Below are 16,621 nucleotides of genomic sequence, written 5' to 3' on the forward strand. Positions count from 1 at the left end.
TTCGTTGTTAAGTCATTTATTTACACGTTAACTATATCACAGAAAGTAACTGGTGGTATGTTATTTACTTGAATTCGATGTTACCCCGTCGAATCTCAACTGCCCATTCCTTTATCTGTTCTCGTAAAAATATAATTAAAGTCGGTTATTGTTTATTTACTGTTTTGGTAAGCCGAGGTGACCGTGATTTAAAGTGCTGACTGTTAATAAACACCCACTGAATATTATTGCAACTCGACCTTGTATCAAATACTAGCATGCAAAACTAGGTTACTCGTATTTATTAAACAAACATTACCACGGGCATTTAATTATTAAAAGGTTTATTTGTAATATGATGTTTATTGAGATGCTGTGTATCCCAATTCAAATCTTTACTTGAGCAATCTTTTGTTGAAGAGCAAGACAATGCTTTAAAATATCATGGTCACTTAATGTAAAAATATCACTGAAAAGCCAAAACCATTATCATAATAAGACATTGTATCAATGATCATAATAAGACATTGTATTAATGAATTTGACCAATTATTCTAAAAAAAAAAATAACATTTTAAACGCGGTTTTTGGATCATAAAATCTATCTTTTCTATGTTCATAATCGAAAAATTTTGGTTTATATTTTCGTCTCACGATATTTAACGAAGGAAAACCTTGTTCATCAGCTGCCATTTTTCCCGCTTGGGCAATTATTCCTCCAACATTTTCATATCCGTAATTTTTTTGGCCATTGACATGGTACAATTGATTTCACATTTAGATTATAGTGTAATGTGTAGTGTGTGTGTTAAGTAAATGTCTTGTTACTTGAGTAAAGTGGACTTCATTGTCTTTACAAAGAGACGCTAATTGGATCCGAACGTCTGCACTCCCTTCACCTATCCCACAAGGATAGAAATTGTTTCTATTAACTGATTTTTAATAAAGAAACATTTTATACTCAGCTGGGATTCACAACTCAGAACCCTTGGATCCAAAGGTCGGCTCTCTTGCCATTGAGCCACACAGGGTCGGCGATAACGGGCCTGCAAGTGATGCACTGCAGGCGGACGCCCCTATTTGGTGGGCGCCAAAATGAGCTTTTTGCTGCTGGTGTTATACAAAATACATAGGTACTTCAAAACGGTAGTTTAGAAATAAATATAAAGGTACATATATTATTTTTATATTGCAATCTTTGCCTTTTTAGAACATGTATTATTTATCAAATTGGGTGTTTCTATTAAATTATTAAGAAATCTTTTTAACCCAAAATCCAACCTATCCTCCGTCAAAATTTATTTTCAAAATTTGAATTCCTCGTCTCAAAAAACGTCAATGCCAAATTTTTATGAAATTATTTTAATTTAAAAAATCCGCACGCAAATTTCAAATCTGAACAGAATATTACAACCCAACAAGTTTTGACCTGTAAACAATTTTTTACTATTTACGAATAAGTACTGCAAAATAAGTATTCAGATATTTAAAAAAATAGTAAATTATTAACACAAAATATAAAATAAGATTTTAATTATTTTTTCATTAATAACACAATATTTTTTTATTTTTGAAATTTCTCCAGACGCCCTGAAGGGCACTAAGGATTATGAGAAAGAAGAAGAAGAAATTTCTCCAGATGTTCGATAAAAATGTAAAATTAAATGTATAAAAAATGAATATCTCGTTAAAATAAATATTTATTTGCCGAACCTTCGGTTTGGCGCCCTTTTGGGGCTGCGCCCGCGTGCGTCGCACGCTCGGTTACGGGGGCCCTGGGATCAGAACCAATATCGAATTAGAAGCACGCTACAATAACACCGATATTGTCCAAGAAATTAAATCACAGCGACTACGATGGGCAGGCCACGTGCAGACTTGTATGGGAGGAGACTCCTACAGGCAAAAGACCACTCGAACGTCCCAGAATGCGATGGAGAGATAACATCCAATCAGATCTCCGAAAAATGAACATTCCATTTGACCCTAGGTTGATGGAAGACCGAAGAAATTGGAAAGAAGTTGTACAATCAGCCAGGATCCACCCAGCCCAGGGTTGTAGCGCTTCGTTATGATTATGATGAAAGGGTGGATATAATCCCTAAGGGTAGGGCCCTGGGGCACTATATGACTCCCACGAGGCACGTGGGTTGCTAAGTGAAAAATTATGTCTTCACATTGAGAACGGTGAGTTGCTTAGAACAAATATATGGCAATATAGAGACGCCCGCCCAGAAATATGTTGAGAAGGATAACTAATTGGACACCACTATGGATCAGATGTAGAGGAAGGCCTAGAAGATGGCTGGATGATGTATAAGATATAAGAACAATGAATGTTCAATGCAAGAACAGGAAGAAATTAGCTAACATTTACACCGTCAAAAACGGCCCGGCCAAAAATTTTAACTTATTTCTATGAAATACATAAAATTTACTTTGTATACTTGATTAACTAATCCCGGTTGTGCTTTTTTTCTTTTTGTCTACAAATTTTGTCATATACATTTTTTAGCAATTGCCTACTAATACAGCCATAAGGATAATTTACATAAATATTGATGGCAGCACCGATTGTCTTCCATGTTTGCACTGAATTTCGAATGTCCTAGAACGGATACTAAGCTCGCTTCAAAGTTTCACTGGACTGGAAAGAGTGTACTCTTTCAGGAGTACAATAGGATGGGTAAATGATAAGAAATAGTGGTAAATGTAATAAGAACAACAACAAATAAACAAGAAATAATTTTATTTACCAAATTTTAAGAAAAATGCAAATTATAAATGATAAAAAACTGAATTTGTTTTATCTTTATAATAAATATTTATTTATTTGATCCTTTTGCAGTGGTGGAATGAACAATATCATATATATTGTTCGTCCGCTATAACTTTTCCCATGCGTCACGATTCATTTTCAAACAAACTAAGTAAAAATATAAAGTGAAAACAAACGTCAATGTGTATATACATTTTGTATAATGTATACTATATACTACACACATCCGCGTACGTTTCACTTTTTGTTTTGGCTTAATTTGTTTGAAAATGGATCGTACCGCATGGGAAAAGTTATAGCGGACGAACAATATTTAATTTAATTTAAAAACAAAAAACTTTTCGACCAAAAATTGGTGAAGTAACATATTTGTAACTTGGATTTAACTGGAGCAGAACAGAGATAACAATATTCCTGAAAGCACCACATCAGATAATTCATTAGTTTTAATAGAAAATCCACCTTCAATTATAGACATTTCAGAAGGGATACAAGTTAATTTTATACCAGCTCAAAAAGAAGATGCAAAAAGATGAACTAAGGGAGCAAAATGTATGTGGAGATATACCGCACGAAGGACTCCAAATTAAAAAAACTCTCGCCAAAAAATGATAGTCAAAAATATGGCCACACACGTCAAAAGATATTGGGAAGAAGTTTTTGTGTGAATTGTAATAAAACACACACTCAAACTAAGTGACATTAAGAAACACGTTAAAATGGTACATCGACCACACATTATGTAGGCCAGATACGACCGAATTTCAAATGTACCAAATGTTGTAAAAGCTTTTACTTTGAATCTGTTCTCAAATATCAAATAGAAAATCAACCTTCAATTCTAGATATTTCAGCTGGGACACAAGTTAATTCTGTACCAGTTCAAAAAGAAGATGTAAAGGAGCAAAAGGTATGTGGAGATATAACACACAAGAAGGTCTTTAAATTAAGGTACTTTAGAAGACCAAAAATAAGCATTTTTTCAAGATTTTTTTTTGTCAGACCCTTTATTAAAAATCAACATAAACATTTTTACATATTAATATCTAACTCTTATAGAATACAAAAACTATGTATTTTTTGAAGTTATACTTCTTTATGCACGAGGGTGAATTCCCTGGCGCATGCGCACACCGACAGTATGGTATTAGTCGCTACATCTTTATGTAGCGCAAATAAGGTGCGTGAAAAGAATATATTATTAGTGTTTTTAGTAAATATATTTATTATAATTTTTGTCTTTGGATTTGTCTTCCTCGGGAATAAGATGTTTTATAATAATAGTAAGTATAGCTCAGTGGTAGAGCGTGTGACCGGAGATCGAGAGGTCCCCGGTACAAATCCGTGTTTTCTATTTTTTTTTTATTTTGGTATTGTTTTAATAAAAATTTTTGGAAAGTAGTAAGTAAAAATTAGTTTAATCTTTAAATAAAATACAAATAACCTGTTGAAAGTATATTTATTTCGTTGAAATCATATAATAGAAGTATAACTTCTTACGTGCGTACAAAGTACACACTTCTTCTTCTTAACGTGCCCTATCAAGTCCCCTTGACGTTGGCGATTAACATGGCGAAACTGTCTCTGTCTCGAGCTATTCTAAATAGGTGTTCTGCTTTCTTTATTCCTGTCCACTCCCGGATATTCTTCAACCAAGAGGCCTGCTTTCTACCAATTCCTCTGCGTCCTTCGATTTTACCCATCATAATAAGTTGAAGAATATTATACCGGTCTCCCCTTACTACGTGTCCAAAATAGGCCATCTTTCTATATTTGATGTTATCAAGCAGCTCGCGGGTAGCATTTGCTCTCTTAAGGACTGCCACATTTGTCAGCATAGCCGTCCATGGTATTTTCAGAATACGTCTGTACAGCCACATTTCAAAGGCCTCCAAACGGTTAATGGTGGATATTTTTAATGTCCATGCTTCGACACCATACAAGAGGACTGACCAAATGTAGCATTTAATCATGCGCTTTCGAAGTTGAAGTTGCAAGGTATCATTACAGAAGAATGACCTCATTTTTAAAAATGTGGTGCGGGCTATCTCGATTCTACATTTTATCTCTTTATCTGGATCTAGTTGTTCAGTAATATGGCAACCAAGATATTTAAAACTGGGTACTCTTTGAATTATATGACCATCAACATATAAACGTGAATCTTGATGGGCCAAACGGCTAAATACCATGTATTTTGTTTTTGAACAGTTTATATTTAGGCCAAACTCTCTTCCCACTGTGTCAATGGCATTTAAAAGGTGTTGTAATCCATTCATATCATCACTTAAAATAACTGTATCGTCTGCATATCTGATTGTGTTATTCCATTAACCTTCACACCCCATTCTAAATTATGCAGCGCTTCCTTAAATATTCTATCTGAATACAAATTGAACAACAGTGGGGACAGTATACAACCCTGTCTGACACCTCTTTGTATTTTGCATATTTCTGTTGATTTTCCATTTATGCAAGCTGTCGCTGTTTGACGCCAGTATAATTTTTCTATGATTCGCACATCTTGACTATCAACTCCTTTATCCTTTAATATTTTAATTAATTTGTGATGTTGTACTCGATCAAAGGCCTTCTCATAGTCAATAAATACAGCAAAGACGTCTTTCCTTTGATCTCGGCATTTCTGCAATAACACATTTAGTGCAAAGAGTGCGTCCCGGGTTCCCAGTCCATTTCTGAAGCCAAATTGTGTTTCATCCTGGTCTTCTTCACATTTATCTCTGATTCTACTGTGGATGATACGTAGAAAGATTTTCAAGGTGTGGCTCATAAGGCTTATCATTCTATAGTCGCTACAGTTTTTCGGACGTTGTTTTTTTGGTAGGGTTATGAATTCGGACTTTAACCAATCTTCAGGGATATCACCAGTCGAATAAACATCATTGAAAAGTTTGACTAGTATTCCAATGTTTTCCTCATTTATGAGCTTTAACATTTCTGTAGGTATGTTGTCGGGACCAACGGCTATCTTGTTTTTTGCCAATTTTATAGCATGTTGTATTTCTGATTTTAGTATTTCTGGTCCTTCACCTTCATCTAAAGTGTCCAGTTCTTCGGGTCTATCATCATTATACAGTTCATTTATATAATTATACCAGGTAGTTCGAATTTCGTGTTCATCTATTATCATTTTTCCCGACGAATCGGTTATAGTATGTGGAGTTTTCTTATAATAAAGACCAGCTACTTCTCTAACTTTTTTAAACATATTAAACGTATCATGTTTTTCATTCAACTTTTCTAATTCCTTGCATTTATCCTCCATCCATTTTTCTTTAGCTACCTTTATTTTTTGTTTAATTAGTTTCTGTTTTTCTTTGTATTCTGTTTTGTTATATTTCAGTTTTCTTCTCTGCTCCATCAATTCCAGGATTTCATCAGTCATCCATTGTTGTTTTTTGTGCCTCTGCATCGTTGTTGTATATTTTTCCATTACTTTCCAGGTAAGATCTTTAAACGTGTTCCATATTTCTGTATTGTTTTCATTTGTTGAATTCTTTAGCTGATTATTCAGGTCATTTTCTATTAGCGTTTTGTTGGATGCTGATATATGTAATTTTGGTGTTTTGGGGCTTTCTTCGACTTTTTTGAGCTTCACTTGGATGTCAGCTGTTAGAGGGTTATGGTCTGAACCGATTACAGTACACACACATTATTTTTTTATTTATGCACATATACTAATATTGTAGAGGGCGCCAAAGTCGAGGCCTCGAAGAAAAGTAGTTCCGATGGCAGACAGATATAATCTCAGGATTGGGATCTCTGACACTAAAAAATCGTACGGCATTAGAAAAGGGAAGGTTTCTTACGTGACAATTTACCACCGTTAGTGAAAAATTCCGCAAAAAAAAAGATTTTACCGAAATTTGAAAAAATTTTGTGAAAAGATCGCCCGTTTTTCTTCAGTTTTTCATGGTTAAAAAATATATATTTTTTATTTTTTGGTCAGATTGTGGTAAATTGTCACGTAAGAAACCTTCCTTTTTCAAATGCAGTACGATTTTTTTGTTTCTGATATCCCAATCCTGAGATTAATTGTCCGCCATCATTTTTCGAGGCCTCGCCTTTGCGCCCTCTACAATATTAGTGCATAAATGAAAAATACAGTTTTTGTATTCTCTAAGAGTTAGATATTAATATGTAAAAAGGTTTATGTTCATTTTTAATAGTGTCTAAAAAAAAATTCTTAAAAAAAAAACGAATATTTTTGGTCTTCTAAAGTGTACTAGTACCTTAAAAAAACTCTTTCGCCAAAAATTAATAAAGTCAAACATATGTACCGGATAAGACCGAATTTCATATAGGGTGTCCCAAAAGTAGCGGAACTGTCAAATATTTCGCAAACTAAACATCGGATTGAAAAACTGAAAAATATGTGTTCAATCATTTTCAAAAATCTATCCAATGACACCAAACACTAATCTCCACTACATCCCCTGGAGGTGGGGTGGGGGTAACTTTAAAATCTCAAATGGAAACCCTCAGTTTTTCTTGCAAATTTGGATTCGTTACGTAAAAGTAGGTAAGTTTTATTCAAAACATTTTTTCGAACTGTCGATAGATGGCGCTATAATTAGGAAAAACGATTTATCCTGATACCATCGGTAAATTATAGAAACGGTCTAATATCTCACGAAATACACTTCCAAATGAGAAACCAAAAAACAGATTTTTAATCTTTTTCGAAAACCTATCGAATAACACCAAACATGACCCTCCAACCAACCCCCTGGAGGTGGGGTGGGGAGTAACTTTAAAATCTTAAATAGAAACAACCCCCACTTTTTATTGCAGATTCGGATTCGTCATAAAAAATTAAGCAACAATTATTTGAAACATTTTTTAAAACTTCTGATAGATGGCGCTAATAAATCGTATTTTTCCAATTAAAGCGCCATCTATTAACAATTCTAAAAAATGTTTCCAATAAATTTTGCTTAGTTTTTCGCGACAGATCCAAATCTGTAATAAAAAGTGGGGGTTGCTATTTGGTGGATTTTAAAGTTACTCCCCACCCCACCTCCAGGGGGTGGGTTGGAGGGTCACGTTTGGTGTTATTCAAAAGGTTTTCGAAAAAGATTAAAAATCTGTTTTTTAGTTTCTCATTTGGAAGTATATTTCGTGAGATATTAGACCGTTTCTATAATTTACCTATGGTATCAGGATAAATCGTTTTTCCCAATTATAGCGCCATCTATCCACGGTTCGAAAAAATGTCTTGAATAAAAGTTGCTTACTTTTACGTAACGAATTAAAATCTGCAAGAAAAACTGAGGGGTTTCCATTTGAGATTTTAAAGTTACCCCCCACCCCACCTCCAGGGGGTGTAGTGGGGGTTGGTGTTTGGTGTCATTGGATAGATTTTTGAAAATGATTGAACACATATTTTTCAGTTTTTCGATGCGATGTTTAGTTCGCGAAATATTCGACAGTTCCACTACTTTTGGGACACCTTGTATATACGAATTTCACAGAAGAAATGGTAGGAAGCAAATGTCATGGCTCAAGAACATTCACAATTGGACTGGAATACGAACTGCCGAGCAACTGTTCTGATTAGCTGAAAACAGTAAACGAATTGTCAATGTTAGAGAGACCTAATATGGCACCGAGAGGACTCAAAATAGTAAATCAATAAAAACTGATTTAATATCCCCATTAAAAAACAATGTTTTTCACTTAAGTATTTTATCACAATGTTTAAGCACAAATATTTTAAAGTTTGTTTCGACTTTTGCTCCTATTGTGCGCCCTATCTTTTAACCATAACGAATTTTTGCTGAGACAATATGTACATGTGTATTTATCACAATGAGAATATTTATCGAAACATATTTGACGGTTTACAAACTTATTTCTTCTAAAGTTTTCTCCTTTAATACAACACGGACAAAGCATTTCCTTCTGTTTTTCTTCTCCACACTTTTTGTGTCTGTTTAAATTCATTCTCTCTTTTCTACACTTTTTACGTCTATTTAAATTCAGTCTTTTTTTCCTACGGTGTTTGTGTGTGTTTAAATCTTTCTGGTCAACAATTTTGATATAATCATGATCTAAAAGAACACTGGTAGTAGTTGGTTTTAATTTTTGTATCATGAGTTTTCGTCTTCTCAAATATTTTTTTAACTGGCTTCTGACTTTATAATGACATCTATAATCCTCCGCACTGGGCACTTTCGAAAGATGTTTTTCTAGTCTTTTAAGGGCTCTCTCTTTATTGTCTCTTATTCTTTTCCTCCTCCAAGTGTTTGTGGGTATATTATTTGAATTTTCTTTGGTATTTTCAATATTTGTTTCGGTTTGTTTGATTAATTTGTTAACATATTGTGGATTTACCCTATCACTTTTATTTGGATCTGGTGCTATAATTATTTGTTGGGTTATATCATTCTGACTGTCGTTCTCTTCGTCACTCTCAAAAACTTGTACTTGTAAGTTTTCTACGACTTTATATACATTAGGCGCAGTAGATATCCTGGATGCACTCTGCTCACATTGAGATTCTGGTACGTTTACATCTAACTGTCGAAGGGCACTAGGCGGTGTAGGTACTTTGGATTTATCAATCTCCTCACGTTGAGATTCTGGTATATTTTCTAACTGTCGAAATGCTGCTTGAAGATTTTTCAAGGATCTATCAATATTCATTTTAAACGTGCATAAATTTATAATATAGTTTGTGCAAACATAGCAAATGCTTTGAGGTAAACCATCCGATCGATGAATCTGGAACGAAAATAACAATGTATATAATATTGGTAACAAAATGTGCTAAAACTAATATTAATAATTGAAGACCTAAGTGGAAGAAGGGGGTATGTAACATTTTCTAAAATTTAGAGTTTCTCAGTGAATGAAGGTGGTATAATAGTCCTGTCGCCAGAGGGGGTACAACGGCCTCCTTTATTCAGATGGATTTACCCAAGTTTTTTTATGTATTTTGACCCGTAGAATACGAATTTTTTGGATAAGATTGTTATAAACAAAGAACTTGAGGAATCATATAACAGCTATTTCTCGCAAAACAAAACATTTTTGAAGATATTCTTCTTTAGCGGCGACTCGATTGAGGGTAAAATTTGATTGATCCGCGCGCATGCGCACTCCGACAGTATGGTATTAGTTGTTATACGGGCTCTGATTGGGTGTTGAAATTTTGAAATGATCTGTCAATAAGGAGGTTATCGGTAAACAAAAATATTGTATAATATTAGTTTTTATTGATGTGTGGACATAAATAAAATCAAATTTATAATTATAGTGACTTTTTAAATAGTTTTGAAAAGCCGCAGGTACGTAATTCTAAATGTTTCAGTTGGAAATACCTAATAGTTTCAATACCTATCTATTTGGAAAATGTAAACAAAATAATGTAGTTACCTATTAGTAGGCAATGCTTTAATTTACATAATCTGATTACGAACAAACTTTCTACAAATCTTCATCTCATATATCGTTTTCTTACTCTATATTTTGTTGTATTTTATTTCGACAAAAATCAAACTAATAATTTTATTAAATTCATATAAATTTATGGTGTAAACGTTTAGTTTGTGTATATTCCCACATGACGTATACGAGAGTTTGGTGCAGTTTGAAATGGCGTTAACTTTCGTACGGCGCGGTAGACGTGAAGTGGGTTCAAGCCCCAAGCAAGTTATTATTTTTTTTATAGATTTTATGATTGTAAGTATATTATATAATTTTTGAAGATATTCTTCTTTTTTGAAAGTGGTAGATAAGAAAGTTAGTTTGATTTTTAAATAAAATAAGTACAAATAACCTTTTAAGTATATTTACTTTGTTTAAATTACCTATTATATAATAGAAGAATATCTTCTTACATGCGTACAAAGTACACACACATTCTTTTTTTTTGTATTTTTTGGGTCATTCTAAGCAAAAAATGTTCCTAAAAGTTTTTTCGTAGCATGCATAATATTCGAGATAAACGTGGTTGAACTTTCAAAAAATCAAAAAATTGCAATTTTTGAACCCGAATAACTTTTGATTAAAAAATAAAATAGCAATTCTGCTTACCGCATTTGAAAGTTTAAGTCAAATTATATCGGCCTTGATTATTTGCATTGCTAAAAATTTATTTTTTTATTGTTAAAGCTATAAACACATAGTGTCTCCCGTGCCTAACACATGCGGGTTAATGGATGCTACATACAAATTGCCTCGGTTGCACTGGTACCTACTCTAGCTACTCGTTCGATTTTAAATGAGATATCATTGAAAACATCACTCAAGCACTATGTGTTTATAGTATTGTTTAACAATAAAAAAATAAATTTTTAGCAATGCAAATAATCAAAACCGATATAATTTGACTTGAACTTTCAAATGCGGTAAGCAGAATTGCTATTTTATTTTTTAATCAAAAGTTATTCGGGTTCAAAAATAGCAATTTTTCGATTTTTTTAAAGTTCAACCGCGTTTATCTCGAAAACTATGCATCCTACAAAAAAACCTGTCGGAACATTTTTTGCTTAGAATGACCCAAATAATACAAAAAAATGTTTTGTTTTGCGAGAAATCGCTGTTATGTAATTCCTCAAGTTCTTTGTTTATAACAAGCTTATCGACATCCGGATCAACTGTTACCCAAAAAATTCGTGTTCTACGGGTCAAAATACATAAAAAAAAACTTTTAAGGAGGCCGTTGTACCCCCCCCTGGCGACAGACTAGTATGTAACTTCACTATCATATGACACTTATACTGTACCTCTAAAAAGCTTAATAAGAGATGTTTTAGTGAATGAAAGAGGTATGTAAGGAAAATACAATTCGTGAATGGAAGAAGGAGGTATGAGACATTTTTCGCCTTTTTCAGGTTTAAATTGTTTATAATTCGAAAACTATTAACTTTAGAGAAAATATACAAAATACCTTTTTTGTGTACCCTGGTTGAAAATATTGATTTTTTTTAATTTGTTTAATTTTAATATTTTAAATTTTTTTAAATAAATGTATCTAAATAACTACGAAATTATGGAATTTAGATATAGGGAATATAAGACGAAAAATAATCAGCATTTCTCAAGGACTTCAAAACGCAAAAATATACAGTGTTCCATTTGAAATAAGAAAGTTCATTAGATTTACAGAAAAACGGAAGTTCTGACAACAATGTAATTGTCACCATTATATCGGCCGCATTAGAAAACCCTTTGTCACCAAAATCTATAAAAAAATCGTGCAAGCCGTTCCCGAAATAATTGAGGTTTTTCATACATAAAAATCACTCTGTATAATATACTCCATTTAATAATACAAGGCAAGGAAGACGAAAAAGGAACGGCCAGGTCGAAGAAGACCATAAGTCATGGCTTAGACACCTGTGAGAATGGTTTAACAGATCCTCTGCATCCCTTTACCGAGCTGCCATTAACAAAATTACTATAGCCAATTTGATAGCCAACGCTCAATAATCGAGCACGGCACATGAAGAAGATTATTTTGTGTTCAATTACATAAATTTCTGTAAAACTGATTATAGAATAGAGTATTATTTCATGCCACATACCCCCTTCATCCATTCAGATAAAGGATAGTTATACAAACTAAAATTAATGGAAGAAGGCGGTATGGTATGTACAGTTTTTATTTATCTTTAGAAAAATTACTAAAAATAAAAACAAATTATCAATATTATATGTAAAGGAATGCTTATAGTAATATAAATAAAACCAAATAACAAACAATATTTTCATGATAAAAGTAGAGGAATAAAAACTTTAACTGCCCATATCTCAAAAGGTAGGCTTTGTAACATACCTCCCTCTTCCACTTTAGGTCTTCAATTGTAAATTAGAATAATATAAAATAATAAAAAAAACCAAGAAAAAGAAATAACACAAGTAAGGTTAGACATTTACTCGATATACAATTTTGTCTTATTTTAATAACTAGTGGTTAAATTTTTGGTCCCTATGCTATTAAGGGGATAGGCGCAAAATTTTGGCTCCAATGTTATTTAAATGCATTCATTTTTTGAAAAAACTAATAGGTATTTTCGAAAAATTTAAATGCAGAATGAAATACATATTATATTATTACCAAGTGTAGAAAGTCCCGGAAAACTTCTATGTTTATTTTAATAAGTTACAGGGATGAAAATGAAGAGAAAATTTAGTGTGATTGTTAATTTCAAATATCTCAGTAAAAAGAAATTTTTTGTTTATTTTATGGAACTTTCTACTCTCGGTAATAATGTAGTATTTTATTCCGTGTTTAAATTTTTTTAAAATATTTATTAGTTTTTTCAGGATTTGGAAAAAATTAACACCATGTCAGTGGTGATATTTTCCAAATTGAACATTCGTTATCTTTGTCATACAGCGCACTCAGTCTAACAGAATGTGGTGACGAGACAGTGGCTAGCAAATATTTGACAGGGCCTTAGGAATATTTTGAGTTGTTGTATTAAGTAATATTGGAGTGTATTTGATAAAAATAATTGATTTAAGACATGAAATTAATAAAAAGTTATTTATTGTTCATTTATGGAAGATCCAAGCAGAGGATACACCAGGATATATTCTGTGTTTTAAGTATTTTTTCGTAAAGATTTTCTCAAAATTTATCTAAGTGTTCCATAGTAACAATATATTATTAAAAAATAACTTTTTTTTTACTATTGGATATAAATATTTCATCATTTTTCTCTTTTCTCGAGTATTGGTTTTGTACATTAGGTAACCTATATAAATTATTTGTACCTATATAAATTATTCTAATCACTGAATACATAGTGAAAAAATAATCATATTAATTAACTGAATTAATAATTTAAGCGATTAAACAAGTAATGGTTATCCAAGATCATTTAAAACAATTATTGTTAATGATGACAATATGTCACTGTCAACTAATCTCAATACCAGTGAGAATTTTACTGCACATAATTTGCTGTGTAAATAAAGAGAAAGTAGGGATAGCCGTGCAATATTTGCGCCTACACTCTTAAGTTAAACAGTTATAGTTTATCAGCAATCAACATTATTAATCAATTAAGGGGAAGGGGGGGGGGGTATGGTTTGAAATCAACATTTTAAACACATTATTGTGAATTTGTTTAAACTATGGTAGAATTATTTAATTTTTAAATTAAATAACACATTCAGTACAATTCAAAGAATTTCCAAAAAAATTTCAAGGCAAAATATTGAAAAATCCAACAGTGGCAAATTTTTACAGATATGTACAGTTACGATCATTGAATAGTTTACAGGCTTACGTATCTAGGAGCCAATTTTTTTAAATTTAACCTCGTTTAAACGCACCTTTTACGTCAAAGTGACGTTACCAGTGGTGTACCTAGAATAGGTTGATTAAAATTAAAAAATCAAAATAATATAAATATATTATAAAAAATTGAACAAAAATGCCAAGGACCATTAGTTGTCGAGGCATTAAGCCAAATAAAAAAAAATTAACAAAATGGAACGTATACAAAGAAGTTTTTTTTGGAGGAGTTTGATATCGATTTATTTTATTTTTCAACACGCGAAATTTTTGACAAGTATTGACTTTTTGAAATTTTTTGACTTTGACATTTATCAGATCCGTACGACACTGCAACTTTACAGTATTACAATATAAAAATTAAGGTGTAAACGTAAACTATTCAGTGATTGTAACTGTACCTAAAAAAAATGGATTTTGCAGTGGACATCAAACTTGTCAGATAATGTAAAGCAAAAAATCACTCAGAAGTCAAAATAACGCAATTTTTGGTAAAAAATGACGAAAAATGACATATTTATTATTGTTAAACAAAAAATATCTCTACAGTGTTACTCAAGAAAGGTCTAAACAAAATTTATGCAAAATTTCAGATAATCTGTAAGTAGTTTTTGAATGTTGTTCTGAAGCTATTTTCTTGTGTCATTTTTATAATAAATTACTTTTAATGGATTAATTACATTTAATAATAATTACATTTTGTATTTTGATAACGAAACCCGATTTGGGCTTCGAAACGTTAATAAAATCATTTTTTTGGTAAAATTGTGGCTTATTTCCCATTAAAAGTAATTTATTATAGTTTTTGAATTATATAATGTCCACCGCCTTGTGAAAAAACAGTTTTGAGAAAACGGGCTTAAAATTTTGACCACTTTTATTTTTAATTTCTTTTCTCTCATATCGTGAAGTGATGCACACTGAATATTTTTTTGAATCGCGGAGTAATTTACAACAGAGAAGGTGAACAGCTTCTCTACAGCAATATTCAACATGTTGTATTTCTGGTAATTTTGCTTCGATTAATCTGAAGTTTTCAGAGAATATTCTTTATGTACTTTCATTTAAAATAATAAAAAAATAGAAAAATTAAAAAATCTCCAAACCAAACCCCCCTCTCCATTAATAAGTAAAATAGGAAGTACTTAACCAACTAACCTCAACTAAAGAAAAATTTTTCAATATATCTCGGAATATCATTCCATCATGGTATTTAATCCATACATTATTTGTTCCACTTCTAACAAAGCAAGTCCGACACTTTTGCTCCAATTGTTCTTTCGTAATAATGAAACGATTTGAAATGTTTTCTTTATTAGATGCTTCATTTTTCTGTGTAATGGTGGTATTATCACATTTAATTTGATCTGTGGATTGGCGTTTCTCACGTTCTAAAACAATATCAAACATTTATATTTATAATCCAAAATTATAACATAGATCTTTACATTATAACATATATATAACTCTAAAACTTAGAAAACTTGCAATATGTGGGACATGTCATGAGGGGCGAGTGTTATAACTTGTTGCAATTAATAATATGTACAAGGAAGAATACAGGATAAAAGGTGCATAAAGCAAACTAAAGAAAATTAAGCTTCAGGGTTCAAAAGCTGCAGTTAGAGTAGATGCAAACTTTATTTGACATAAATGTGGAAGTGAGACAGGGAGACGCACTATTAACCATGTTATTCCAACCTGGTTCTTAAGGCAGTCATCAAAAAATCATAACCGAGCCATATAGTATGGTATAGTTAGATCCAAACCCAGACATCCAAAGTGAAAGTTATCCTCCAACACCAAATTGTTCTATATGGTCCACATAATGTCCAGAAAAAAGTCACACCATTTTGAGCGTCAGGTTGGGGGGGGGGGGAGAGGGGGGAGAAATCTGCAAATTCATAGTTTTTTACGTTTTTCGTCAATATTTCTAAAACTAAGCGGTTTAGCATGAACAAACCTTCTACACAAAATTGTTCTACATTAAATTTGAAATAAAAAAGGCCCTATGCATAACCCTTCTAAAATAAACGGTTCCAAAGTTACGGAGGTAGTATAGTATAATTAGTCCAAAAAAAGACCTAACCCAGACATCCAAAGTAAAAGTTTTCCTTCAACACCAAATTGTTCTATATGGTCCACATATTGTTCAGTAAAAGGTTACACCATTTTGAGCGTCCGGTTTGGGGGGGGGGGGGGGGAGATGGGGGAGAAATCGGGTAAATTAGTAGTTTTTTTTTAAGTTTTTCGTCAATATTTCTAAAACTATGCTTTAGCGTAAGGAATGTTCTATATAAAAATGTTCTACATACAATTTAAAACAAAAAATGTTCTATACATAATTGTTATAAAATCAACGGTTCCAGAGTTACGGAGGGTGAAAAGTGGAGGTTTTCGATACTTTTTATATTTACCGATTTCTCCCCCCTCTTCCCCCAAACCCGACGCTCAAAATGGTGTGACTTTTTTCTGAACATTATGTGGACCATATAGAATAATTTGGTGTTGGAGCATAACTTTCACTTTGGATGTCTGGGTTTTTGGTATAGTTTCGAAAACCTCGACTTTTCACCCTCCGTAACTCT

At 32.3% G+C, this 16,621-nt stretch overlaps 1 protein-coding gene across 12 annotated transcripts in view; it reads right to left on the reverse strand.

Moving 5' to 3' along the window:
* Window positions 1-2,711: 2,711 nt before the first annotated feature.
* LOC126888366 (uncharacterized) overlaps window positions 2,712-16,621 on the reverse strand; it is a 135,652-nt gene continuing 121,742 nt past the window's right edge. For all 12 annotated transcript variants that reach the window (XM_050656558.1, XM_050656564.1, XM_050656563.1 and 9 more), the window contains 3 exons: window positions 15,192-15,424; window positions 6,431-9,505; window positions 2,712-4,279 (listed from right to left, as the gene is read on the reverse strand). In XM_050656558.1, coding sequence (XP_050512515.1) covers window positions 8,495-9,505; window positions 15,192-15,424 — 1,244 coding nt within the window. In that variant the 3' untranslated portion in view covers window positions 2,712-4,279; window positions 6,431-8,494. The remainder of the gene's footprint in view (window positions 4,280-6,430; window positions 9,506-15,191; window positions 15,425-16,621) is intronic.

Source organism: Diabrotica virgifera, chromosome 7 (genome assembly GCF_917563875.1).
Source record: "Diabrotica virgifera virgifera chromosome 7, PGI_DIABVI_V3a".
In the NCBI taxonomy this organism is placed as follows: Eukaryota; Metazoa; Arthropoda; class Insecta; order Coleoptera; family Chrysomelidae; genus Diabrotica; species Diabrotica virgifera.